The sequence below is a fragment of the Chlamydotis macqueenii genome, chromosome 12 (assembly GCF_036417535.1).
Source record: "Chlamydotis macqueenii isolate bChlMac1 chromosome 12, bChlMac1.mat, whole genome shotgun sequence".
In the NCBI taxonomy this organism is placed as follows: domain Eukaryota; kingdom Metazoa; phylum Chordata; class Aves; order Otidiformes; family Otididae; genus Chlamydotis; species Chlamydotis macqueenii.
In genome coordinates, this window is record NC_141567.1 from 4,350,105 (window position 1) to 4,375,201 (window position 25,097).

General features: G+C 41.1%; 1 protein-coding gene across 2 annotated transcripts in view; it reads left to right on the plus strand.

Moving 5' to 3' along the window:
• IGF1R (insulin like growth factor 1 receptor) overlaps nt 1-25,097 on the plus strand; it is a 179,732-nt gene that overhangs the window by 22,515 nt on the left and 132,120 nt on the right. For both annotated transcript variants that reach the window (XM_086756921.1, XM_086756922.1), the window contains exon 2: nt 9,359-9,904. In XM_086756921.1, coding sequence (XP_086613047.1) covers nt 9,359-9,904 — 546 coding nt within the window. The remainder of the gene's footprint in view (nt 1-9,358; nt 9,905-25,097) is intronic.

Sequence of the window (25,097 nt, forward strand, 5' to 3'; positions counted from 1 at the left end):
AAGGCCAGAGGATGTAGGATTTCTGTGTTTCATCACGTAAGAGATGGGCTAGTAGGGCCATGTGTTGCATATTGTTACGAGTAATTGCACCAGACTTCTAAGTTGTCTGTGGATCTAAGTATAACTGCCTGATGACTCTCTGTGAAATACTTATACTGACCACTATGGATGCGGTTACATGAAAAAAAAATTAAAAAAAAAAAAAAAAGAAGTCCCCAATAACTTTAGAGAGACATGGGTTTCCTAGATTACTGCAGGATGGCAACTCAGCAGGCAGCTAAAGGCACAGTGAAGTCTCCCTAGATGTGAGTAGCTGAGCCCAAATTCATCACATGATGAATTTTCTTTCTGGAAGAGCTGGCTGCTTGTCCCGGCTACCTGAGTGTATGTCCTATAGGTTTCTGCCAGCCAGTTGCTGAGTCACAACAGTGTAGACAACTGTTTTAAAAGTAAATAAATAAAATCAGGCACACAACTATTTTTTTTAAAAGGTGGAGAAGAACAGTCCCCAGGAGAGACAATTTCTGTTAAGCTCTATTGTCATCACAGATTGTGAAACAGAAATTCAGTGTTATAAACAGCTTGTAATTTCAGTCTTCCATTTTTGCTTTAGCAGGCATTAGACTGAAGCTACTGGGGTAGGGTTTAAACATTATCATCACAGTTAAAAAATGTTTTACTCCCATAGTTATTGATCATAACATGCCGCCTACTCACTTCTATGTTACGTGTTTGTGTCAAATGGCATGCTCTTATTTTGTGGTGCTGTCAGAGAAGTGATAATGCAGGGTAAGAAGGAGTGCAAGGGCTTGAAGTCTTATCTTTCCTCCTGTGAGGGTGGAGCTCATCTTCAGTGACTTACACATTACCTGCTTTCTTCTGCAGGTTTTTTTTTTTTTTTTTTTGTTTGACTTTGACAATTTTCTTACAAGCTGGCAAACCTGACCGTACTGTGACTCTGAAGTGTGCGCTGCAGTTTACGGGATTGTTGTGGAGCTGCATGCAGCCAGTGCGCCAGCTTTCCCTTGTGCCCACACAGAAACATCTCGCCAGGGGTTCTGGTGTTCAGGTCCAACCTAACTCTCAAACCATGGCTTTCAATGTTTAACATATACTCGGATTAATAGGTGAGGAATTTACTGTACATTTGATCTTTCTGTTAGCGTTTTGTGTACCATCGTCATCTTTGGTTGAGTGGCAGAAGATCTTGCAGGCATTGTCCACAACCTGGGCTCTACAGATCAGAGTTTCAAGTTCACCGCTGCGTTTACTTGGTTTGTTAGCCAGGGGTTTGGGATTCAGCTGCTTGAAAGTTATTAGCTGTACGATACCTTCCTCCATTTTTGCCCTGTGCCCCCGCAAGGACCAGCAGAAATCTGTGCTGAGCCATTCACTCATGTTACGCTATTTCAATAGTTGGAGGTAACAGATGTGGCTTCAGAGGAACCCCTGAGGGATGTGCTGGGTCAGTGCAAGCTTGATGAGAGAGGATTAATTTGGGGATGGCTCTGTCATGAGGATGCTTTCACGTGAGCTAGGCTAAATCTAGACTCACTTGCTCTGCTGAGCTGTGTGGAGAGGGCATCAGTCAATATTATTAAAGTGATTCAGTTCATTCTGTTGGCTCCATTTTTGCGAAGCTGCTGTTCTTGTTGACATTCGAAGTAAAATGTTGGCAGACAGAATCTAGCAAGTGAGATGAGGGACAGAAATGTGATTTATTCTGATTTTTTTTTTTTTTTTTTTTTTTTTTTTTTTTTTGTGTAAACTTATGGGGAAGTTGGAGGAAGTTCATGGAAAGCAGCAATGCCAGAGATATCTTTAGCCAATGACGGCTGGAGTTGCAAGAGCAAAAAGGCAGAGCCGCTTAGAGTTTGTGATGTGGGTTGTAGTCCTTCTGTGTGTTATTTTTGTGAATGTTTTGTTCTGGTCAGCTTGATAACACAGTGGCCCTTGGGTTTGGAGTATACAGTTAGTAAAGTGGTAAAAGAGAGAAGTAAAGTAGAATGTGTGTATTTTTCTAAGGGCTATGGGAGACAAGGAGAATGTGTGGAAAGGGGAATCCAGTTGCTTTTTAAGGTATTTGGGCCAAATTTGATTGGCCTCTTGTGACAGCACTTTTTCCTTCCAGAATTCAGAGAGGAGAGGTCTGTGAAAGGTTGCTAGGAGTGATGGGTGGCACAAGGCAAACTAATGATAATAGATTATATTTCTCAGAAATGACAAGCTACATTGCAATATAATCGCCAGTCCCTTGGGTGTTTAGAAGATCATAGTGGTTTAGCTTTGTCCTCCAAAGCTTAGCTTTTAATTAAATGGAGAAAAACCCCAAGCCCTCTTCCCTGGCCTTAGATGTGTAAACAAGAGCGTTATCAAGACTTATATTCAAATGGAAACAGTTGGTTTTTGTTTGGATTTGAGTATACCATTTCATATTTTGTTAACCAAAGATGACAGTGTTGTGCTAGTGCTGAAGTACAGAAGTTGAAATTCAATTCTGGACTTGCTTAGCAAAAGCTAAAATGATTGATGGTTTCTGGATTGTGGGGTACATTTTGTCTATTTGCCCCTGCCACGCAGGGAGGTGTAACTTCATAAAAGCTTTGTAAATGTGAAGTGGGTTGTGTAGCCCGTTCAGCAAAGAGGAACGGTTCAGTGGCCAGGGAGACAGCTTGAATCATGTGATGTAGATTGAGTTCCCTCCCTGTTACTGGTTCTGACATCCTGAGAGGTAATACAGAAGCTGGCTTCCCTGTGAAGAGATCTAGTGATTGATGTGACACATGCAGGATAGGTGAGCTTAGAGAGTACAGGAATTTAGTGGGAGGTTGTGTAAGTACATTAAAGACACTAAAATATATATTTCATTCATAGTGTCGCTGTGAAGGCAAACCCAAGAGCTCAGTGGGTGGTGGAATCCTGTGTTAATGTAAAGTGTCATAAGCAATCTCTCCAACCACTGATTTCTGTGAACTCCACATTTAATTTCTTCTTTGCATAGTATGCAATTAAAGAATCCTTAGACTTCTATAGTGCTTCTTTTTTTTTTTTTTTTTCCTCCCTCCCTGGCGTCTGCAGATGGTGCCGCTTGCTGAAACTTTCCATGGGCTCCACGGGAAATTGTGGTTGCTAATCAGTTCCTTCTCAGTCTTTCTACCTTTGCCTTCCAAGTATTGGAATGAAACTACAGGGATAAACTAGGCTTAGGACCAGGCCCTGGACTGCAGTACCTCTGTTCAGAGATAAGTGAATAAGAACACTTGAAGATTTTTCTTCTTCAGGGCTGTATGACAGTCCTGATAGTTTGCTTAAAACAAGTGTAATACTTAGCAGTAAGAATGAAGAGAGAGGTTAAGGTCAAGTTTTACTTTTCCCTATTTATAATCTGCACGGGCGTAACATTTTCAGACAATTCTCTCTGTTTCCAGTGATGTGTCCTTCTGCTTCTCGTCTGAGCAACTGCAGCCGTGTAGAGAAGAGGCTCCTTTGAAAGCTGCTGATGGCCTTTGTTGTATGTTTAGTTCCGTTCTCCTAACCTGATTCAAACCAGTTTTTCAGATAGCGTGGAGATTAGGATGCTGTCATCAGCCAGAGTTCTTCTTTAACCTTCAAATACCTGCAAGGGCTTTTTTTGAGCCATTGAGTTTTTTCCAGTGTGCCGCACAACCCCTCTCCTGAGTTGGTGCAGTGTATAGTAAATAAACACGTCAATACGCAGGCCGCTATACGGTATGCAGATCTAAATCCACCCAATGCAATAAACAGCTCTGTTGTTGAGAGGGATGTTAACCCTGGAGATGCTTCCTTAAAAAGGACGCCGCGTGCTGTGAATGTGGGATGGGGGCTGCTGGACCGCAGCCGTATTCGGTGGTTGCTTTGGACCCTTTTTTATAAGGACCCGCCATAGATTGAAACTAGAAAACACAGGATGAAAACCAAGTGGCTGTCGGGAATAAGTAACAACGCTGCTCAGAAGACGTGCTGCTGTCCCAGAGAGACCCACAGCTCTGAGCTGACGTTGCTGAAGGATGGCATGGTCAAGCCTCTTTCTTTAGAGGAGTTTGGGAGATGGCAGTGTTGCTGTGTTCAGTAACATCACACCATCACTGTCTGGGAAAGCAGACCTCTCACTGGAGTGTGCTCAGAAAAAAACAGTGTTGGCGAAGTGAGATTGTTCTTGCGGTGGTGTGAGCAAGCTGCTCTGCTAAAAGTAGAACTAGCCACAATTGTTTTTTGTATTAGGCCTTGTAGTTCCTTCTTTGTGTAGGAAATCTTCCAGCACTGATGGTAACGTACTGTACTTGTTACCACTGTACGGAATTTCAGGGTAGATGAGGAGTTGAGCAACCTCCTGCCCTCCCTTAAAAAAACCCTTTTGAACCTTGTGGATCACCGACTTTGTCCTCAGAATGGGTGTTTTAACCCCTGGGCAGGAAGATCATAGGGAATTGGAACAATTTCTGCACCTCCGGCACTTGTTTTCAGCAACCAGTGTAAGGTGATGTGGGTTTGTTAGTTTTTTTTTTAAAATGGAAAAGCTGAAGGTGCCCAGGCTCGTCCTTAAAGATAAGGTGTTATATCTCTACTTGGAAGTAAAGAAAACAATTTTCACAGAAGAGAAGTCAAAAGAGGGAAAACGAAGGGAAATCGTAACTTGCTTTGGTAATGTGCTGTGAGTATACAAAACAGGAGAAGGGTGAACAGGAGTAGGTTTCAAGGTTGCTAGTTAGATGTTAGTGGCGAGCAGTCTATCCTGATTCCCACTTCAGAAAAACCGCCAAAGGCAAGGCTTAAAATATGAAGGTGTGTATTTTTTTTTCCAAGAAAAACCTAAACACCCTTGTGTTTCTTGAAACCCTCTAAATGGGGTAACTGGGAGGAATACAAAATTTAAGAACTACACCACGATAAAAGGGTTTCTTGTAGGAAGTGAATTCTTGAATGTGTGAGTGTCAATCCTGCCCTCTGACAACTTCGTGTGGTTAACAAGTGAACTGCTGTGCATGTGTGCAGCTGTGACAGATGCTGCAGCAAGCAGAGGTTCTATTGTAGGCTGGACACTGAACAGCAGGCTTTCTGCTGATTTGTCGTTCGTAGCGTGCAATTTTGCAAAAAGAATGGTTCCTTCGAAACGCTGAAGGGCAACGGGCAAGTCCTTTAGGAGTAGCTAGTGACCCGAAATAACTAGTGGAATATGAAAGCGGTAAAGACCTGGTGTGTGGAGTAAATGATTGTTTGGTGATAGGTGATGGTTAAATAGCAGGCATTTCTAAGAAGCAGGGTTCTTCTCCGTGTCAAAACATTTTTTTAATGATCAAAATGAGTGTTAGGGAATTGTAGTTAAGGTCAAGAAGAAACTATGGAATGGCTGTACTCGCTGTAGTCTGCCCAATCCATAGTGCTCAGTAGTGGTGTGCAGTGTGTGTGTGTTCACAGCCTCTCTTCTCCTTGGTGCTCCAGCCTGGAGCAGCACTGACAAGGGAGACCTTGCCTGGAGATGCTGCCGGATTAAGGAATCGGCTGCGGGTCGCACTCATTACTCTTGTTGTATGAACCTGTTACATGCAGGTAGTTCCCTGACCCTGTCTCAGTTACATGGTCAGGCTTGGATCTGACTGGGAATGTCCTCAGCAAGACTGCAGTGTGGAGTGGGTTTTTCTGTTGCCTTTGGAAATTTCCATGCCCTGCGGCTTGCCTCTGGGCTGCTCCCAGAAAAAAAGAGAACAAGTGGGCTTCTAGTTGGATAGTAGGTGAAGCTCAGTACTTTTGGACTGAAGCACTACTTCAGGGAGGTATTTGTGATCGTCTGGGTAGAGAATGCATTGCTTCTATTCCCTGTTTTGCTGTATTGGGGAGTCATCTTTTAAACAATACTTTTTTTTTTTTTTTTTTTTTTTTAAAGAACTGATTTCTCCCTCAGAATTAGGTGCTTAGTTTAGGGTAAGCCTGAGAAATTATAGGCAGTTTAAGGAAAGGCTTGGAAATCTGTAAGCAGCTGAATGAAAACAGCATGAATCTGGCTATTGGTGATGATCTTGGGTGTTTGTGATCTACCCAAGACCCAGAACTGTTGGGGCAGGATAACAAACAAACGTTGCATTTTTGTTTTCTGTTAGTGAGCAACATAAATACATAATAGTTAATTTGCAGTTCTGAATTGAGCATGAAACAAAGGTAAGTTACACTAGCCATACTAAAAAAGCTCTATAAGCTGAAATATAAAAAAACAGTTAAATGAAATATAAATGCACTAAAGAGCATTTTATATGCACTTCATTCTGACAGACGAGTTTATATTCTAAGTCCATATACGCTTTCTCTAAAATGAGATCCAAAGAAAACACAGCACCGCCAAATGGAAATTGTAGTTGACTTTGAGCTCTGATTAATTTGTTTTTCATACAATCCTTTTCAGGGCAGCAAGAAAAACGTGAGAAAAAGATGATGCAGTCTGGTATAATTAATTTTCTTAAACAATGTGAACTTGGAAGGAAATTTTTTTAGAAGAAAAAAATCCATCTGCTTTAATTGGAACTGTTTTTTCCAGATGTCATTATGGACCCAGATGCTTGTCCTGTTTCTTGTTTGGGTCTTTGCAGTTCTCGTTATATGCATGAAGTTCTGCAAAACATAATTCACTAGATAAACTAAGTTCTTAAATTAAAAATGACAACAGCATGCTCATCTTTAATAAATCTCTTACATTAGAGCCCACTGGACTTCATCCTTTTCTGTCTTAGTGAGGCGATGTTTCATAATTGAGGCAAGTGAGTTCATAGTTTTGCCATAAACTTCAAGAAATCTCATTGATTTATAAAAGCATTAAATATCTAAAATAAAGTAACTTTCAAGCTGAAACAAACATAAAGCTGAAAGCAATATGACTTTTAGAGCCCAGCCTCAGAGCAGACACATGAACAGATAGATATAATGCTTCAGTTAGCGGTTGCTGCCATTTCTCTTAGAAAGTGTTCTTTCGGGTATTGTAATTCAGCTGTTTTTAAATCCATCACTCTGGAACCTTGCCTACAAAATGTCAGCGCAAGTGCAAATTTTATTTCTTTAACAAAATAAAGGGCTTGGAGCAGTTAGGCTTTCTAAAATTTTATGGCAGTAAAATAAATTTTGCTACTTTTGCTTTGCCATAACAGAAACCATACCGTTCGCCCTGTCCTGCCAGCAGGTAGAGACAGAAACCAAAACAGTTTATTGGAAAAATATTGTGTGTTCTAACGTGCTTTTTCAGAAAAGGAGAAGCCCAAAGTTGCCGTGTAAATATACTGATGTTACTGTCAGGCTACGCTTGGGGCAGCGGAGCTGTCTCTTGAGGGTGGGTGGAGAAATGGTTGCTTTAGAAGAAAATTTCAGAAGTCAGCAAGACTTGGATTAGAGCTTATTAAAGGAATTTAATCTAGGTTGGGGTGGTCTTTCCTACAGATTGAGGAAAGAAACCCACACTTCTGCTGCAGATGACCAGTATATCTCTTACCAGGTCTTGGAATTCTTCAACATTCCCCACCTGGCTTCTAAAGCTTCTAAAGCCATCCCATTCACCTTCTAAAATGTTTCCCTGGAGTTAAAGCCTTGACACGTATTCCAGGCAGTAGTATGCAGTTGTTTTGTAAGTCAGTATATACTAAAACAGGGGTTACCTGTCTCGCTGATCGTAATGGCGAAGTGGTGTTGTTTGTACATTAGTTCTGCTTTTTTATTTTATTTTTTTTTTTAAAGGTTTAGAGAAATTAACTTTCTTGCACATAACTGCTTCTAGTGCAGCAAGTCCCATTTTAATAGCCTCTACTTTCAGCTTGGATCTTTACAGAAGGAAGATTAGGTAATAGTTGGTCTAGCAAACATCTGTTTTTTAACAAAGATCTTGCTCTGTTGTTTTTTTACATTGTCCCTCTAACAAGAAAGTCCTTTGGTCTTTTAAAAGTCTGTAAGTCCTTGTTGGATATTAGAGTTGCTGTGGTTTTAGCATGCTCGTGTTCTGGATCCTGTGTTAGCTTAAGTTATTAGGCTTAGATAAGTGTTGTGGGATGGAAGGACTGCTTTCTATTGTCAGCACAATTTTTGAGTCTTTGGACAATTTGTCTAGGTTAGAATTTAAGTTTTTTGGCACCAGCGTTTGTTTAGACCTTTTCCTTGTCTGACAAAAAGATGTTGTTAACATAATTAAGCCTAGCATGCATAAAAAGAGAACCTTTCCACAAAATTGAATTGCTTCAGGTTTATTTAAGTTTTGGGTTGCTTAAAGAAATTTGCATTTTACTTTGTTTGCTTACAAGCAACTTACTATCTATTCCAGGGAATCTTTTTTTTCCATGTTTTTTTTTTTCTGCAGAAGACCAACTCTGAGGATTTCCAAGAACAACAGCGCTCTACACTCTGCAGTTCTTTGTTTTACATCAAAGTGCACTTTATGTGTCTAATTATTACATTATTAGTACACTTTTCTTCCAGCCTCTTCAAAATTTTTATTGTGGTACATGTCTAATATGGAAAGATCTAACATAGGGATTTATTAGGGAATAATCCTGTTGGTTTTTGTTTTCTTGAGTGCATTGAGTGCAGTCTGCTGTTTTCAAGGGAAGTTCCTCAATGTGATGAAATTTATCCTTTGTTTCTTAGAACTCAGTAACATTTCTGTATCTTGGTGCCAAAATCAGTGATATTGGAACATGCAAGCAGGAATCCAGTGCGTTAGCTACAAGTCCAAGCACTTTTTCTTCCGAGGCACGGTGCGGGAAGTGCTGAGCAGCTTTCCGTGGGTTTTGTGTTGCTGCTGATCTGTTGCACGACTGGCGTTCAAGAATTGTAGTTGATTTGGGTTGTGACCTTGGGAAGAGTGAGTTATTTGAGAAATAAGTTGTAATTTTATGGAAAGTGTTCCCCTTTATGTGCCTGTCTCTTAAGGGGGTTGGGGGATAAATCAGTAACGTAATGACCAGTGGATCACTCTCTGAATTACCTAACATGTGTGGAGTCATGTGGCCGAACCTCTGGTCTGGTCACACATGTCATGATGTAATTTGAAGCAGAGTGTGCAGATGCATTTGGTTTATCTTTTCAGATATCTTATCCTCAGTCTAATGTAGTTCTTTTGTACAGCAGTAAGAAATCAATGTTTCTCTGTCTGCTGTAGAATATAGATAGTTTGCATCTCTGTGGTGGTCCTGGTAGGTTAAGTGAGGTAAGTATTCAATTAAGGCGTAAATCAAGTAATCATTTCCTATTTTAACATTAATTAAGAAGTTAAAAATGTTATGGCCATCGGAATATCCTACTTGCATTCCAATTTCAAAAGGCTTAAAAATACACTATTTACTAACTTCTCTTTCTCCTTTTACATTTTCAGTTTGCGGGCCAAATGTTGACATTCGCAATGATATCCATGAGCTGAAACGCCTGGAGAACTGTACGGTAATTGAGGGTTTCCTTCAAATTCTGCTCATCTCTAAAGCAGAGGATTACCGCAACTTCCGCTTCCCAAAGCTCACTGTCATAACTGACTATTTGCTGCTGTTCCGTGTGGCGGGCTTGGAAAGCCTCAGTGATCTCTTCCCCAACCTCACAGTCATTCGTGGGAGGAACCTCTTCTACAACTATGCCTTGGTTATCTTTGAAATGACGAATCTCAAAGAGATTGGACTTCACAACTTGAGGAACATAACCCGCGGGGCCATACGGATTGAGAAGAACTCTGACCTGTGTTACCTCTCCACGGTGGACTGGTCTCTCATCCTAGATGCAGTGTCCAATAACTACATCGTTGGGAATAAACCTCCAAAGGAATGTGGGGACTTGTGTCCGGGAACAATGGAAGAGAAGCCATTGTGCGAGAAGACATCTATTAACAATGAGTACAACTACCGCTGCTGGACCACCAACCACTGCCAGAAAAGTAAGATTTCAGTAAATAGTGTGTTTTTGTTACCTCTTTCTGAAGTAAAGGTTTAGTTTTGGGATTTTATTGTAAGCTCTTGAGCAACTTAAACATTTATTTCAGTCGTGTATAGTCCACATAATGAGTTACCCAGTTACCACACAAATAAATTCCTCCCCAGCCAGTAAGGGATTATCTCACTTGATTTTATTTTATTTTATTTTTTTTTTTAAACCCAAAAACCAAAAGAACCACCAAACGCAACAACAATAAAAAAAAAGCCTCACAAACTTTCATACTTCTGCATGAAAATGATGCAAAGTAAGTGTAGAACTCAAGCCTTTATAGCAAGGCTGGAACCAGTTTTACTTCCGCTGAGAACTTTGGCAGGAGGTGGCTCCTTGTCCTTACTGAAGTGACGTTACACGTGTGCCAGAGTCATTGCTGTACTGAAGCTGGTCACTGGGCTTACTTTGACTTTGTTCTTTGCTGCCCTTGGCATGCACCTTCAGAAATTCCTGTAATGGTAAATCCTGTACGTAAGAACTTCTTTGCTGAAATCAGTTTTTACAGTACAGTCTGTAGCATCAGAGTCAATGGGTATCTTAACTCTCAGTGAAATTATTCTTGCCTGTTTTGTTCTTAATTGGCATGACGAGATTTACGTCTTTCTGATAGCAAGCATTAGCAAAAACAAAACCTGATCTCTTCTCACTTTTTAAAAATAGAGTAAACAAATACATAGTTTACTCAAATAACATGATTACGTGGCAGGCTTTTTGAGTTCATCCTGTAACTTAACGAAAGCTGAGCACTGCGGTATCAGTAGGGCTTAATTACAGGCAGTCATCACTGGGAGGAACAGTTCCTCAATTCCACTTACAGACTTGACCTAAGCTGCTGTAACGATAGAAAACACCACAGCATGAAAGAAAGCAGGAACAGGGCTGTGCTCAGGTTAGCTTCATTTGGTGACACTGTGTTTTTCTGAAGTGGCTCATCAGTTGCTTGTGAAGCCCTCGTGTTAAATTAGAAATGAAATTAAAGTACCTTGTAGGGCAGTTTCAGTCAACGCATGCCAAAAATATGTCTGAAAAAAGACATTTCTAGGGCTGTGCTTTTATCAGTACTTCTTACAGGAAATAAAGTTTGTTTTTAAACAGAGAAAAGAAAGCCCCTCAGCCTGTTGCTGGGAGACTGTGACTTGTCCAAGGTGAGGGAAGTGAGCTGCACTGCTTTCTTACAATGTGTTGCTGTGAGTCATTAGGCTTCTGCAGGCCAAATTTATGTCTTCATTAAGAGCGTAACTCTGCTGTCTACAGAGGGTGACCTAGGTGATTGCTGTACAACCTCAGTGCCTTTAGTGGTCTGAATGGATCTAACTAGAGTGTATTTAATGAGAGATAACAGTGATGTGCTTTCTGTTCTGTGCTGTGGCTGTTTGGAGTAGACAAAAGTAATGTGCAAGAAAGGGTTACTGACTTCTAGAGGAATGTTAAAATAGTTTGGATCCCAAATGCACATGAGAAGAGATCTGTTGAAATAAAATGACGTCATTGTTATATTGTGATGGCAGCACTTTTAAGGCAAGGGTATAGGTAATGTTTTCTTTGCCTGTATGCTTTTGTCTTCGTTTTGTGGAAGATTATGAAGAATAAGGCAATAGGAAAAGAGCCTTGAAAGTCTTGTTAAGAGCATTACACTGGAAAAATGATTTAGGTTTAGAGTATCTTAGGATGCAGAATGTATAAAGAAATGACCAAGCTCTAATCAATAAAGAGTGAGAAAGTTGGACCTATTTAATCTATTGTGATAAGCGAATGAATTAGAGGAAGAAGGCTTTAAATTTGCCAACCATTCGTCTTAAAAAAACCAAACAAACAAACAAAAAAAACCAAACAAAAAAAAACCCCAAAAACCAAAACCAAACAAAAAACAAACGAACAAACAAACCCAACCCAAAAGTACTCTCATTCTGAAGAAAAACAGGGAGGTGTAAATGTGCAGTTGTTCAAAAGGAAGCTTTTTGTCTCTCCTGCTAGATTGCTGGGACGCTTTGGCAGTGAACTCCTGATCTGGAGAGGACTCATGCGGTACGAAATCACACAAGACTTGAAAAGGAATAGAAGCAAGGACTTTTACGTTACTGACTGTTTCAATCTGCGTTTTCCTACCAGTAGAGATATGAGACCTATGTTGTTTTCCAGGGAATGTTTTTCTAGTGTAGTATCTAATTTAACCCTGACATTCTCCTTCTGCGTCACAGTAATGTTATACTGAAAATGCTGTCTATCACTCAGAGTTCCTTTTATGCCGTTTTATTTTCCTTCACTCTGGATCTGTGGAGGAGTGTATATTAAGTCTTTTGTCCTTGTTTAGGTTTTACGCTGAAAGATCTGAAGCTGGTGGGTGAATGTTGTGTGGGAACACTTAGTACTTTAAGTAGCCTGGCTTCTGTTTGGTTTTGCTGTTGAGTGGAAGTTGTTTTTTTCCTTCTTTTTCTTGCTCACAAACAAAGGAAGAACCCGTGCTTCCTTCAGTATAACTTGTGCAGGAACAGTGTTGGGGGTGGAAGGAGGAGAGAGGGAAGGATATGCTGTGTTTCACTTAGAATAATCCATTGACATCTCTATAGTAGAACAAGCTACAAAGAAACTGTAACTTTTAATATATATTAAAAAAAAAAAAATTCAGCATAAAGAAGTGTCAGCAGCTTCTCTGCCAGTTTTGTTGCCCTGCTTTCTGTGTAGTATACATTCCTTTATTTTTCGAGTGCCCCAAGGCAGCAGCCTCACTAGTTTACCCCCTTTGGAGCCGTGGCACGCTGCGTTGGATTTGCCGTGCTGCCGTCTCTGACTTGCGCCTGCTTTTCCTCTGCTTCCCTTGGGTTGCAGGTGCACGTAGAAGAATCCCTGAAGATAAAAGGAGAGTACTGAAGTTGTTTGCATCAGTGGTTGTGCTTTGGGGCACAAGTAGAGATGGAAAAGATAAAAACTGAGCGTCCAGACATAAAAATAAGATTATGGCCTTTTTTTTTCTTTTTTTTTTTTTTTTTTTTTTTTTTTTTTTTTCCCTGGTAGTTGTGACTGCTGGAAACGTTCAGGGAAGCTGCCTGCATCTTGCTCAGCATTTAGTGTGAGAACCAGAAAAACTGTTCTTGCTATATCCCTTGAAAGACTAATCTCTGCTAGGAGACTAATCTCTCACATTTGCTTTGCCTGTCCGTTGGTCTACTGTAAAGAAAATTTTTGTTATTTTCTATATTCCTTTTGCTGATGACTAAGTTTTGAGGTCTGTTGCCTTAGTCACTAGGCCTTTGTAAGCCTGCAGAAACCAAATGTAAATTACAACCTTGAAAGCTGCCTGGAAGTTTAGGATCCCTTGTCTACCGTAAACTTTGTGGTGTTTTTCAAACAAGTCCAGCTAATGCTTCCTGAGACGCTTTTCTATTTGCTGGGGCCATGAGAAATGAACTAGGCAAACTGTTTTTGTGGGACATTAATAGCAGAACTAGCAGTGGTCCTTGCGTAAGATCTGTGATGTATGTGTAGGGTTTTTTTCCTTTTTCACTTCATGTTAATTATTCGTCCGCTCTCCATCCGCCCCCCAGTTAAGTTGGCGGTGCTCTCTTGACAAGTATTAGCTGAAATTCTACCTTTCTGAGTCAGATAAAAAAGACCAGGGGTCTTCCTAGAGGAGGACAGACTGTTAATACTTGCTGTGGAGCAGTCATGGCTTCAGCGGCAGCTTCTATGTGAGAGGACAAGAACACGATCTGGAAGTCTGGGCCCCCTCTTTGTGAGAGAGCAAATTGTAGTGCTGCATAAAGGGGATGCAATAGCCACGCGTCCCGTGAAAACTGGGAAGGTGAGTGTCTGAAGTGTGTGAGGGATCTTTAGATTAGATTTGCCACTGGCATTAAAAAAGTACATTTAATTTGGCATTGTAGAGAGAACGTGGATTAGGGTTATAAGCATTTTTTTCAAAAGAGGTGAATTTGAGATGAAAAACAACGGCTTGTGCAGGCTGTGCCTCAGAAAACAACAGAAGAAAACTTTCAGCTTCCGCACGTGTGAAACTGGAGACCATGGAAAAGGCATGTGAGGATTTGGAGCCTGATAAAGAAGCAGATGGCAGCTAAGCACAAAATGTTTTTAATGAAAATGTATCTTTATTCCTTTTTGAATTGGTTTGACAGTGGCCTGAAAAGATGTGGTGTGTATGCGGGGAATGAGGAACAGGAGGGAGAGAGTGACAGTGAGTGGGAAGAGCGGTCCATATGTACCTTCTACTAAAATGTTTAAACATATGGAGACAGTAACATGATGTATTCTCACAAATATTCGGAATCTGCTCCTGTTTGTTTACACAGAGCTCAAAAGATAATGCAGCTGAGTGGTATCGTTTGACATAGCTTCATTGACTTGTGCAGTCCTTACCAGTGTACGCCATCTGTGAATCTGCTCCCTGTTGATTCAGCAGAGTAGTGGTGAAAACCATGTGCTGGGATTTTTTTATTTCCCTTCTCTCCTTCTTGTTTTCCCCTCTCTGAGGAGTATTCAGTATATTCCCCTGTCCTTCAGAAATATTGAATGTATGTAAACTATGTAGACCTGAAGAGAGAGAGGAAGAAGTTGGCAAACAGAGGTGCTGAATCAGATTGCATTTATTTTGCTTTGAATTACATCTACATACTTTTTTTTTCCTGTTTGCGGCTTCATGTAAGATTTTTAAATGTTTTTCTTAAACCCTGAAATATCCTAGAAATTGCATATATCAGCAGAAGACAACAGACTTGACAAGTTTTATTTGTTTAGCAAGAAAATTTGATGTGGTGTAATGTTAAGTGAAACTAGTCTGTGTAACGCTGATCCTGTCTTTGTCAAGTTAAAAAAAAAAAAGTGTCCTATAAACATGAGCGTATTTTGAGATGGACAGGTTGTTTGTCCGTTTGGTTGGCATGCAAACTCTCCAGCAAATAAACATCATCTGAAAGGAATAAACACAAGGGTAGACCAAACAAAAATTATAAAAGGCACAGTTGGTGTCACTGAGTTAAAAAAATCTGGAGCATGTTAAAAAAATGTTGTTAGTGTTTTCATTCTGAATGGAGATTTTCCCTAACTTTCGCTCTCCCCCTGAGAAGCCTGCTTTTCAGCCAAAGGTTTCCCAGAATTTTTGTTATGGCTGTGAGAGCATATTTAATTAGTAAGCTGGAATGGCCACAGAACAGTTTAGGCCAATCTGCAGTTAATTACTGTAGCAGTGGTTTATATTCTGAGAAAAGGGCTAAAATTAAACAAATGTATACTTGCCATTTTCCTTTGTTCTGTTGCAAAATCCCGTAACCTGGGAAGAATATCTTGAATCTTGCAGCCTGCACTACTTACCCAAAACTAAGTGCTAATATTGAATACTCATCTTGGCTTCCTAGTTTCTTTTGGCACAAAGATGTGTGGTGTTTTTGAGAGGACTTCAAATTCTGGAGTTTTGTTTTCCGGTGTTAACAGATTTGATGCAACGAACTAGGTCCATCAATGACACTTTGCCACAGATTTAAAAAAAACTTAATAAGCTTTTTAAAAATTTGTACCTTTCCCCCACTTGGAATAAATAATAATTAAAAAAAATTGAGTGTTCTTAGGTTTTGGTTTGTTTTTTTTTTTTGAAAATACCTCGTTTTTTCTGCTCACATGTACACACAAACACACACACACACATACACACACACACTTTTCTCCTTACAAAACATTGTATTTTACACTTGTTTTGACTTGCTTTATCTTTGTCAGCCCAGAGTTTTGTGTTTATGTTCACCAGGCAATGTTAGCCCTGCTCTAGTGACCATCCATGCTATTTGAGAAATTTATTTCTTTCAGTATTGTTTCTGAAAATGGAGAAGGGCAATCCATGTGTTGTGGAGTGACACAGTAATGTTGCCGTGATTTCAGTGGAAGCATAATACCCTGTAAATGACAGTTAAATGTATACACCCTTTTATTCTGAGTAATATAAATCAGAATGGTCTCTATGCAAAATAGAGTTGAAGAAAAATGAGGGTTAGCAGTTCTAAAGTTAACCCTTAACTTAGTCAAGCTTGGAAGTGGAGGCAGAGTTTTTGTGCTTTATGTAAATACATCTTATACTTGCAATTGAACGTGCTGTGATTGAAACCTGGCTGGACAGAAAGCGCTTCCAGATCCACGCTGTGCTTGTCCTTCACGGCTTCAGATTTGTGTCTCGTGCAACTTTGAGATCTTGAGTAATCTTTATTGCTACTACAGTATGGATTTACTTGAATTGTCTCATGCCAAGCAACTACTTCACTGTCAGGAAAACAACCGTAAAAGTACGGTTGGCCATCACTTACAGGAAATCATTCCCTGGTTTTATGGATCGCATGTATGTTAATCCCTTAGTTCAGTTTCTGTGATACTCTGTGGTAAAGGATGGGGAAGAAAAACAAAACCAGTCCTTTATGCAAGAAGATAGAAAAGCATCACTAGATTGTCACACATACAGTGTGCAGTCTTCCAGTGTGTAGTGCCTGAAAAGAAGTCCTGGTCTAACCTCGGTTACATGGAGGCTCACGGGAGAAGGGAATGGGTGCCTGAGGCTATGGAGCAGAGGGGGACAGGAAGACGATGTCAGTAATCGCATTCAGTGAGAGCTTCCAAGATGTTGCTTATTTATTTCAAACTTTAAAAAAAAAAAAAGGAAATTTAAAACCTCAGTAATATCCTAAAGGTGTTTTCAGAAGTACTGTGTGTTAGTGATGTTTCAAAAATTTGATAATCTGGCACTAGCTGGGATTAGAAACAGAATGCTTTTGGTTGTACTTGCAGCACTTCTGCTGCTGTTCTTAGTGGCTTGTTCTCCTACCAGAGGAGACTGAAGATTCTGTGTTGTTTAAAGAATTATTTTTTTGTTTTACCTTCCTGTGCAGCAGTACTACGTTAAATCTATGACATTAAATATGCATCTAAACTTGAAGCAAATCTTTAATTAACCTGCTTAACATGGACTTCCAGGCTCCGTTGATATATATTAGACGAGTGTTTGTTAATAGAATAGACAATTGCATTGGATAGTTAATTACATGTAATGTAAGGTTTTGGTTTTATGATGAATTTGCAAAACAACTGTGAGCTGGGAATAGCAAGCAGTGTTATGGGGAAAATGTCAGGGAAATGTCAAGTGTATAACCAGAAGAAAGCTGTGTTTTTGCTGTGTTCTTGCAAATGTCGCAGGGACAAGACAAACTCAGCCTTGCTTAGTGTTTTCTGCAATTCTCTGTCTGTGGCTCTTACCCATGCACAGAGTATGCCTTGTACTGGGTTGCTGGCTTTCCTGGGGTTTTCTGTTTTGACGGTTGGTGCTTCTATGGATGTCTAGGGGTGAGGGGTGAGCTGCAGTCCTTTTACCTTGATGGTGGCCCTAAAAAGATCTGTCCTTCACCCAACTGTCCACTTCCATTGAACGTATAGAACAGAATATAGAATGTGATGACTGATCTGCAATTGATTTTGGCCGAAATGAGCTGAAGGAGGTTTGGAGGTGGGCATGTGAGCAAACTCACTGAACTTGCCAACTTATTTATTGTAAGAAGTAAAGTTAAAACTTAGGTTCAGCCCCGGATAGGCATAATGCTGTCTAGAAATTTTGAATAGTAGGCACTATTTTCCTTTTTTTCCTTCCTCAAACACACATGAATGTAGGACTGAATTGTCCTTAAGCATTTTCATAAGTTGTTTTCATGTGGCAAACAAGTTTTTCAGTGTTAAAGAATGATGAAACAGCCTTTGTTTAGCCTTCCTTCCCACTAATAGTGTGATTTCCTTCTCAAGTCTGTTTATGACTGAGAATCAGTCTTGTAATAAAAAGATGCTTGGATAATAGTATGTTAATACAGATTGTTGAATTGCCTTTTTCTTCTGAGGTGAACTCAGCCTGGTTGAGTTCTCAACTGTCTCTTCCTGCCCCTCCCCAGAAAAGTTTTCAGCGTTTGGAATGGAATGTGTGCTATCAGGGGAGCACTAAAAATGATTTAGCCACTAGCTTGACCAACATAAAATGGGTAAGGGTCTGAGGTGCCCATAACCTGGAAGTTAGCTGGAAATGCTATGCCATTCTTTCAGGTTCCCCCCGCCCCACTGTTTCTTGTTGGGCAAAGTGAACTTGCAGTTACCTGCCCAAAGCGTAGTTCTGTATGCCCTGGCTAATTATTAAATGCATTTGTATAGCCCTTGACCATGTAGGCGAGAATGAGTTCAGCACATGACTTGAGGATCCCTCTTGCAAAGGCTGGTGTTTTTTTGGAATTTGGTGGCTGATTTGCATGTTCAGAGGGATTCGAGAGACATCTCAAAGTTCTCATTGCTAGTTAAGGTTCAGCTTATGCTCTTAGGTGGGTCAGGCTTCTAGTTTGTACACCATTGTACAACACTTCCTGATGTGTTTTTTCCTTATTGCAACATATTGAGTTTATAGGCGCTTAACTGTTCCCTTCTTAATAAACAGCGTGTGTAGCTGTTCGGACTCATCTCTTCCCAGCATACTCATCGTCGCTCCATTAACGGATTCTCTAACGTTTTACTAGCGTAAACTCAGTTGAGGGGCGTATTTCTCCTGTTTTGTTTTGTTGTTTTTTTTTTTTTTTCCCTGGCTGATGTGTGTGGGATATGTATGGATGATTAAAGATCATCGTTTTGGGAAATGATGCCATTTAGGAAGCATGTTGGAAGTGTTGAGCACGTGGAGAAAGTCCTTTATATCAGTGCAGGCCTTGGGAGGAGGAGATGTTTTTCTATGTATAGAAACTTCCCATATAGGATGGCGAGAGAAAGGTTGCAGGGGGATTGCCTGTCTCTTTAAGTGGGTTTATAATTGGCTAGGAATTTTTGTCAGCTTAGTCACTGCAGCATTCAGCGGATGAGGGGAAAAAACCACAGGCCCCAACCGTTACAGGCCGTGGATAGGCTCTGTCATCCCAAAGGAATGCATGTGAACAAAACACTTTGTGCGGTGCAACCGTTGGCCTAAACAGTATTGCATTCTTAGAGCAGGCTCTGAGTCACATGGAGCAGATGGATTGTTTCACTAAAATGGAAGTTATGTATCACTGGGCGCTCCGATCGAGCTTTTAAGTGTAGTTCGAATAGGTCACAGTATGAGAGTGTGATGAAGGGGTGTAAAGGTTAAAAAAAAAAAAGCCAACAAACAAACCAGCTCCTTGTTCTGCGGTTGAAGTAGTTTCTGTGGCATTAAAAAGACAGGAAGGCCTTTCGCTTTGTTAATTGCTGGTCTGGCACACCGGTCTAAAGATTGCTCTCTAGATTTCGGACAAGCGTGGTCTTAATTCTGAGGCACTTTGTGTTCGTCCAGAAAGCTTCATGCTACCTAAACTAATCCAAAGAAACCTCTGCTTTGTAGGGGTGAGAGGGGGGAAGAGAAACACTGGCCCGAACCCACTGGCTCTTCTCACAATTAAACCAGCTGCTCAGCTCTTCCTACCCCACTCAGCCATTTGCCCCAAAATCTGTCTTCAAGACTTCTCTCTGGTGTATATTGATTAGTGAGTGATTAGCTCTGTCTCTGTGGGTGGCGTTACCCTTTATTTGGCTGTATATCTTCCCTTTAAGGGGTTTGAAGGGATCTGATAGGAGTGTTGCCAGTCTGCAGCCTTCAAAGCCTATAGAGGAGGAGCTGTATCTTCTGGCAAAACAAATTTAGAGCTCTTAAGTGTGATTATTATTACTTTTTTTCCTCCTCTTCCCTCTCCTCCCCTGCTTTTTTTCTCTCCTGTATTGTGGGGAATCATCTTTAAAGAGTAGTCTAGGATTTAAGGGAAAAACCGAGCCTGCAGTTGGTCGATATTGACAACTGCTGTCATTTGGCAGGCTGTTCCTGTTCAGAGTGGAGCAAGTTTGGAGGTCTTAATTTGGTTATCACTAAGGCAGGTGTTTCAGAATTAGTGCCTCCCTGTGTAGTATTAATTGAATCTTAAATCATTATAACACAAAGGGGAAACATTGACTAAATTCCTTTCCATCTCTGGAGCTTTCCTCATGAAGGCAGCACATGAATAGGAGCTCTCTCTTGGAGAGGATGCTTTACTTCTTAAGTGGTTGATGAAGGCTGTTTGGCAGAAACAGAATTGACTGGTCCATGTGAAACACTACATGCAGAACCGAAACTGCACTGAGTCACTGTCTGCTCTGTCTTTTGTGATCTGAGAATCTGGGATAAAATATTGCAGTGGGTGTTACAGATAAAACCCCATATGCAAATCCTTAATTCAGAGAGGGAGCATTCTTCCTCTTCTGCTCACTGCACTTGTTTGTGTGCATCCATTCCTGTTCTACAGAGGAGAAAATAATCAGTAATACCTTGCTCCAGAGAAGGAACAGGGTGGTGGCAGGGAAAACAAATAGCCAACCCTTCCAGCAAACAAGCTGTGGAGAGTTTGTTAAATTCAAGGGCTAGTTTAGGATCAAGTTGTTTACAGGATAATAGAAGTAATTGGAATGTATCTTATGGATGGAAAAATTAATATTCTTCCTAGGCAAAGATTTTATTTTTTTCTTCCTTTAGGAAGCTTCTGGGTGTGGTTAGAATTGTCTGCAACGCTCCAGATGATCCTTTTAGGAGAAAGGTGAAATACAGTTAAGAGAGTAAGGGGGCATTTTTTGGAGCGGGGAGTGCAGTGGAAATCTTTCAGTACGACAGTGCCACTGAGATCTGTGGTGGTTGCAGGTCCCAGCCTCTAGCTTCTTGTGACTTGGGAACTGGGCTTCCTGGTCGAAAAGGAACATTTTGCTCTCTGAACTGGCGTTGCTGTAGCGTGCCACTGTTTAAATTGTACTCGGATTGGGGTGCTGTACCTGTGCTGTGCTGTTAGGGCTCTGGATACAGTGTCCATGTGCCTTTCCTGGTTAGATAAATTCAACATCATGCATGTAGTACTTTAAAACTTAAAGCTGTGAAGCTTTCTTGCTTTTCTCATCTATTTATTAAGTATTTATTAAGATGGTAGCTGGCCTGGGTTGAGGGAGGAGCAGGAAATATTATTGAACACCACAGTGCTTACCAGTCACCGTAAGTGGTGCAAAGCCCTGTGCAGATCCTCGAAGAGATGTACTTTGTTTACATGAAGCATGCCTAATAAGCAGTATGTGTAATGGGGTTACTTCAATGAAATTGTGTAGCAAGAAGTAAAAATGTTTACTTTTCTGTATCTGCCCAGTGGGCTGCATGATCTGACCTGTACGCGAGGGTGCTGTCTGGACAAAGAATGTCATGAGCAAGTGGGCAGCTATTTTGCAATGTTATCCTGCTCATTCTTCTAGTATCCAGGAGACACTGGAATTGGTGTGAATAACTGTGCCATGCCTCGTTAAACACAATGCCTTAAAGCAAGAGTTAAACCCTAAAACAATGACATACCCACCTCCCAAATCTTGCTAGTAACGAAGGAGGACAAGGAGAGTTTCCTCCTTGCTTGTGTCCCCAGCAACAGCAGCAAGTGTGGCAGTAGCTTGCTATACTTCCTTTTAAGACCCCTGCCTTTTCTGTTCTTCTGTTCCAATACGCCTTCCCTTTGCCTGCTCGGTCCTTATCGCTGTTCTCTGCAGCAGCACAGAAATGATGTGCCTGTCTGTTCCGTTCTGCTGCTGCTCGGTAAACTAATGAGCAGAGGCACTGCAGCTGCCAGGAGGAATTCCTTTCCAGCAGTTCTGCGAGAGGAGTCAGCAGGATTAGGGCCTGGTTAAAACTTGATGTTTCAGCAGATCTGCTGTGCAAACCATTTGGGTGAGGGAGAGAGCAACCAGAGTGGCAACCAACTTTGCTTGAGGCAGAAACAAACTGTGGGAACAAGACGGAGACTGTCTTGTTCTCTGTAAACCATAGTGCTGCTTAGAGCGTTTTGGTGTGCTTGAGTACATATATACACACACACACACGCTTTTCTGCAGCAACACCCCAAGTTACTCTGTCCTGGCTTAGAGGAAACAATTATTTCAACAGGCTTTCTTAATAGATTTCTTAATAGCCTTTTGAGCTGCTCTGTTGTTTTGCTGTTTGGATGTGCATGCTCTTGCCAGATTGCGCACGGCATCTCACTGTTCTGGAGCACCTACTGAGTTATCTCGCTAGGCAGGGAGCATTGAGGCACCTCCCAAGTGTTTAAAAATAGAAATAAAAGTTTCATGCATGCTTTTCCTTCCTTGATTAAATTTATAGGGTTTGTGTTTGGCTTGTTTTGGTTTGTGTGGGTGAGTGGGTGTGTCTCGTGGAAGAAAAAGTAATTGCAGGACAGCTAGCGCCAAGAGAATGTGTTTCTACATCAGTTTGGAAGCCGTGAGGTCTCGTCATTTTACTTTCTGGGGTCAGTTTACATGAAGGCTCTGCTTTCTACACATTTAGGACTTTTTACTTTTCTTGTTTCTTCTGGTTCCCAGTGACTGTCTAGCAAACTGTAACTGCTGTGGGAGGTTGCAGTCACAGCAGTGAGAGGTAATCTCTCGCGTAGCTTGGGCCACTGCCGTTGCACGTTTGAAGTATCTGGAGGGAGATCTTGAACTGTGTTACCTAGGGGAGCAAGTGCAGGGGGCAGATCTCATCTCTGTGCTGTTGGAAAGAGTCTGCAAGCAGCAGCTTTCTAGGACACAATAAATCAAGAAGTGTAGCGATTGCAGTAACTAATAGAGGGAGAGTCTACAGATACGATTTTAGTGATGTGTTCTTGAGTAAAAATATGTGAAGCAGATATTGAACTTTTTTTTTCAGTTTTTTTGTGAGGTGCTTTGCTGTGCTAGTAATTTTTTGCCATTCTTGTGAAGCAGATGTGGCTTAAGCTGCATATATGCTGCAGTAATGAACACTTAGACTGTTGTATGTAGTATGTGGAAAATAAGATTAGCAGAAATAATAAAAACTGTTTGGTTTGTGCTGCTGCAGATGTGGGAGCTAATGGGACACCCAGAGGCAAGTGGTGAACCAGTTAAACAGGGACCAGGCACTCTGGTTTAGCAAGCCGTTCTATTCTGAACGCAAGCGATGGGTACAAGTTAGGCAGTGATTACGAACTTGTTTGACTTTGCCTTAGTGCTTCCTGAGCCAAGCTGCTTTAATTATATGAGGGAATTGCTTCGCAAAATGACTTCGAGATAAAACATTATCTGGGTGTGAATGACACTTACATCTGTAGCAGTCCTGTCTCCAGGTGAGGAAAGTATTTCTGAGGGTCTGATCTATATGCATGTCCTTTGGAAGACCTCTCTTGACATGTTTTAGTCTGTTTTCTCACCGCCTGTTGTATGGAACCAGGCAAGAAAACAGTAATTGTAGAGAAAAATATTCTGGGCCAGGTGGTCTGCTTTGTAATATGCATTATGGAGGGCTGTTTGACTTGTTTTCAGTGCTGTCTTTTGTGAATTGGAGCTGTAGAAATCCTCCAGAATAGGGTAATGGTTCACACCCTTTGAATTCTGTAGTATCAGGTAACTTTTAAATGATACATCATTCTGACAAACTTGTTGCTTCCTTTCAAAACAATCGAAGTGCTAATCTCCAGTTAGCTGATACGGAAGGGCTTTGCAGATATTGGTAAACCACGAAGGGTGCAGCCAGTCTTCAGAAAGGTTGCCTCTCTGGACTGCTGCCTAACTGAAATGACAAAGAAGCAATCTTTCATATTATTATGCACAAGCCTTTTCTGACATCCTTTACAGATGATATTTTGGGCTGCGCCTTGAGTGGACAAACTGTTTGGTAGCCTGAGTCACAGTGGCAGGTGTACTAGTACCTTCAGGTAAAGCATAGACTGAGATGAGTTTGTGCTCATCAAGTGGACTTTCATTATGGAAGCATCTCTTGCTCCTGTCGTGTTCTTTACCTCTGGACGTTCTGCCAAAACCAGTTTATAAACCAGGACTTCTAAATTAATGCTGAGTGTTTCTCTGTGAATGCATCATGTTGTGTCCTGCTCCGTCCTAGGACAATGTTGATAAAACAGAAAGCATACTCCAGTCCATAGGAAAGATTTTTTTTATATATCAACTTGCTATCATCGACAGAACTGTGCTGCAGCCTTGACACTGATTTCTTGTCTTGTTTTCTGCTCCTTGTGTCCTCAGTGTGGCTTTTTTTGTGTGAAGCAGTAGGATCATATGGTAACATAGCATTTGGCTTCTTGTTTGAATGTTTTGCGTGTGTTAAGAACATTCCTAGGAGAGAGGTTCAGCTCTTTCTGGATGTAGTAATTAAAAAAAAAAAAAGTAAAGTGGTGAAATTTGGGTTTTTCAGTGAGGTACGCTGATGGATTTTTATTTACCTTAAGAAGTGTGCTGGTCCACAGATCTCTGATGGATGGTGTGGCAGCTCCAATATAAGGTGTCTAAAACCAGTAGTTCTGTTTGGAAATCTAGGGCAGAGGATTTTGGCAAGTGTAAACGTTGTTTCATGGTGTGAAAAACAACCAAACAATTTTAGTTCATTAATATAATTTACTTGAAGTCAGACAATGCACTTGGCATGGCTGTTTACACCATGGCTTTTAGGCCATTCGTGTATCCGATTGACGTTTGAATTGTTTAGTTTAGAGCAGGCCAACCAGAAGTGGCTTATTTCATCTATAGCAGTAATTCCTAGATTGTCCAGTTACACTGGATTTATTTTGTTTAAGCAGGCACCTTAAAGCTAATCTTCCAGTTGACTTAAACAGGAGTTTCCTTGGGCCTTTCCATTGCTTTTTTTTTTTTTTTTTTTTTTGCCTGAAAGGCATAGAGCCTTTGATTATTGCAGCTCCTTCTGCAGATAACTGGGAAAAAAAAAACAACCCAGTTTAACTGTGGAACTGGGTCCCGTTCAGCTGCTGTTGGAGCCAGCTGGTGGGTGTACACTGTGTTTTGTGGTGGAAGCTCTGATGCCAGCGTCTGGATCTCGATGGATCTGGGAGATGGGGAGAGCTTTTCCTCTCTCCCCTTGCCTTTTCTTCCACCTCCCACGGCTGCCTGGATAGAGCCAGAGCAGCACCAGAGCCTTGCGCGACTGTCGCTTCTGTGCAAGGAAAATGGGGAATTGCTGCAGGTTCTCCCCTCTAATTTTGTGGGCTTGAGAGCAGTTTCGCCCTGCGCGTGGGTCACGTGGCTGGAACTGGGTTGTGGAATCTCCCCAGTCCTGCGCGTTCCCCAGGGTTTGTTGTTGTCAG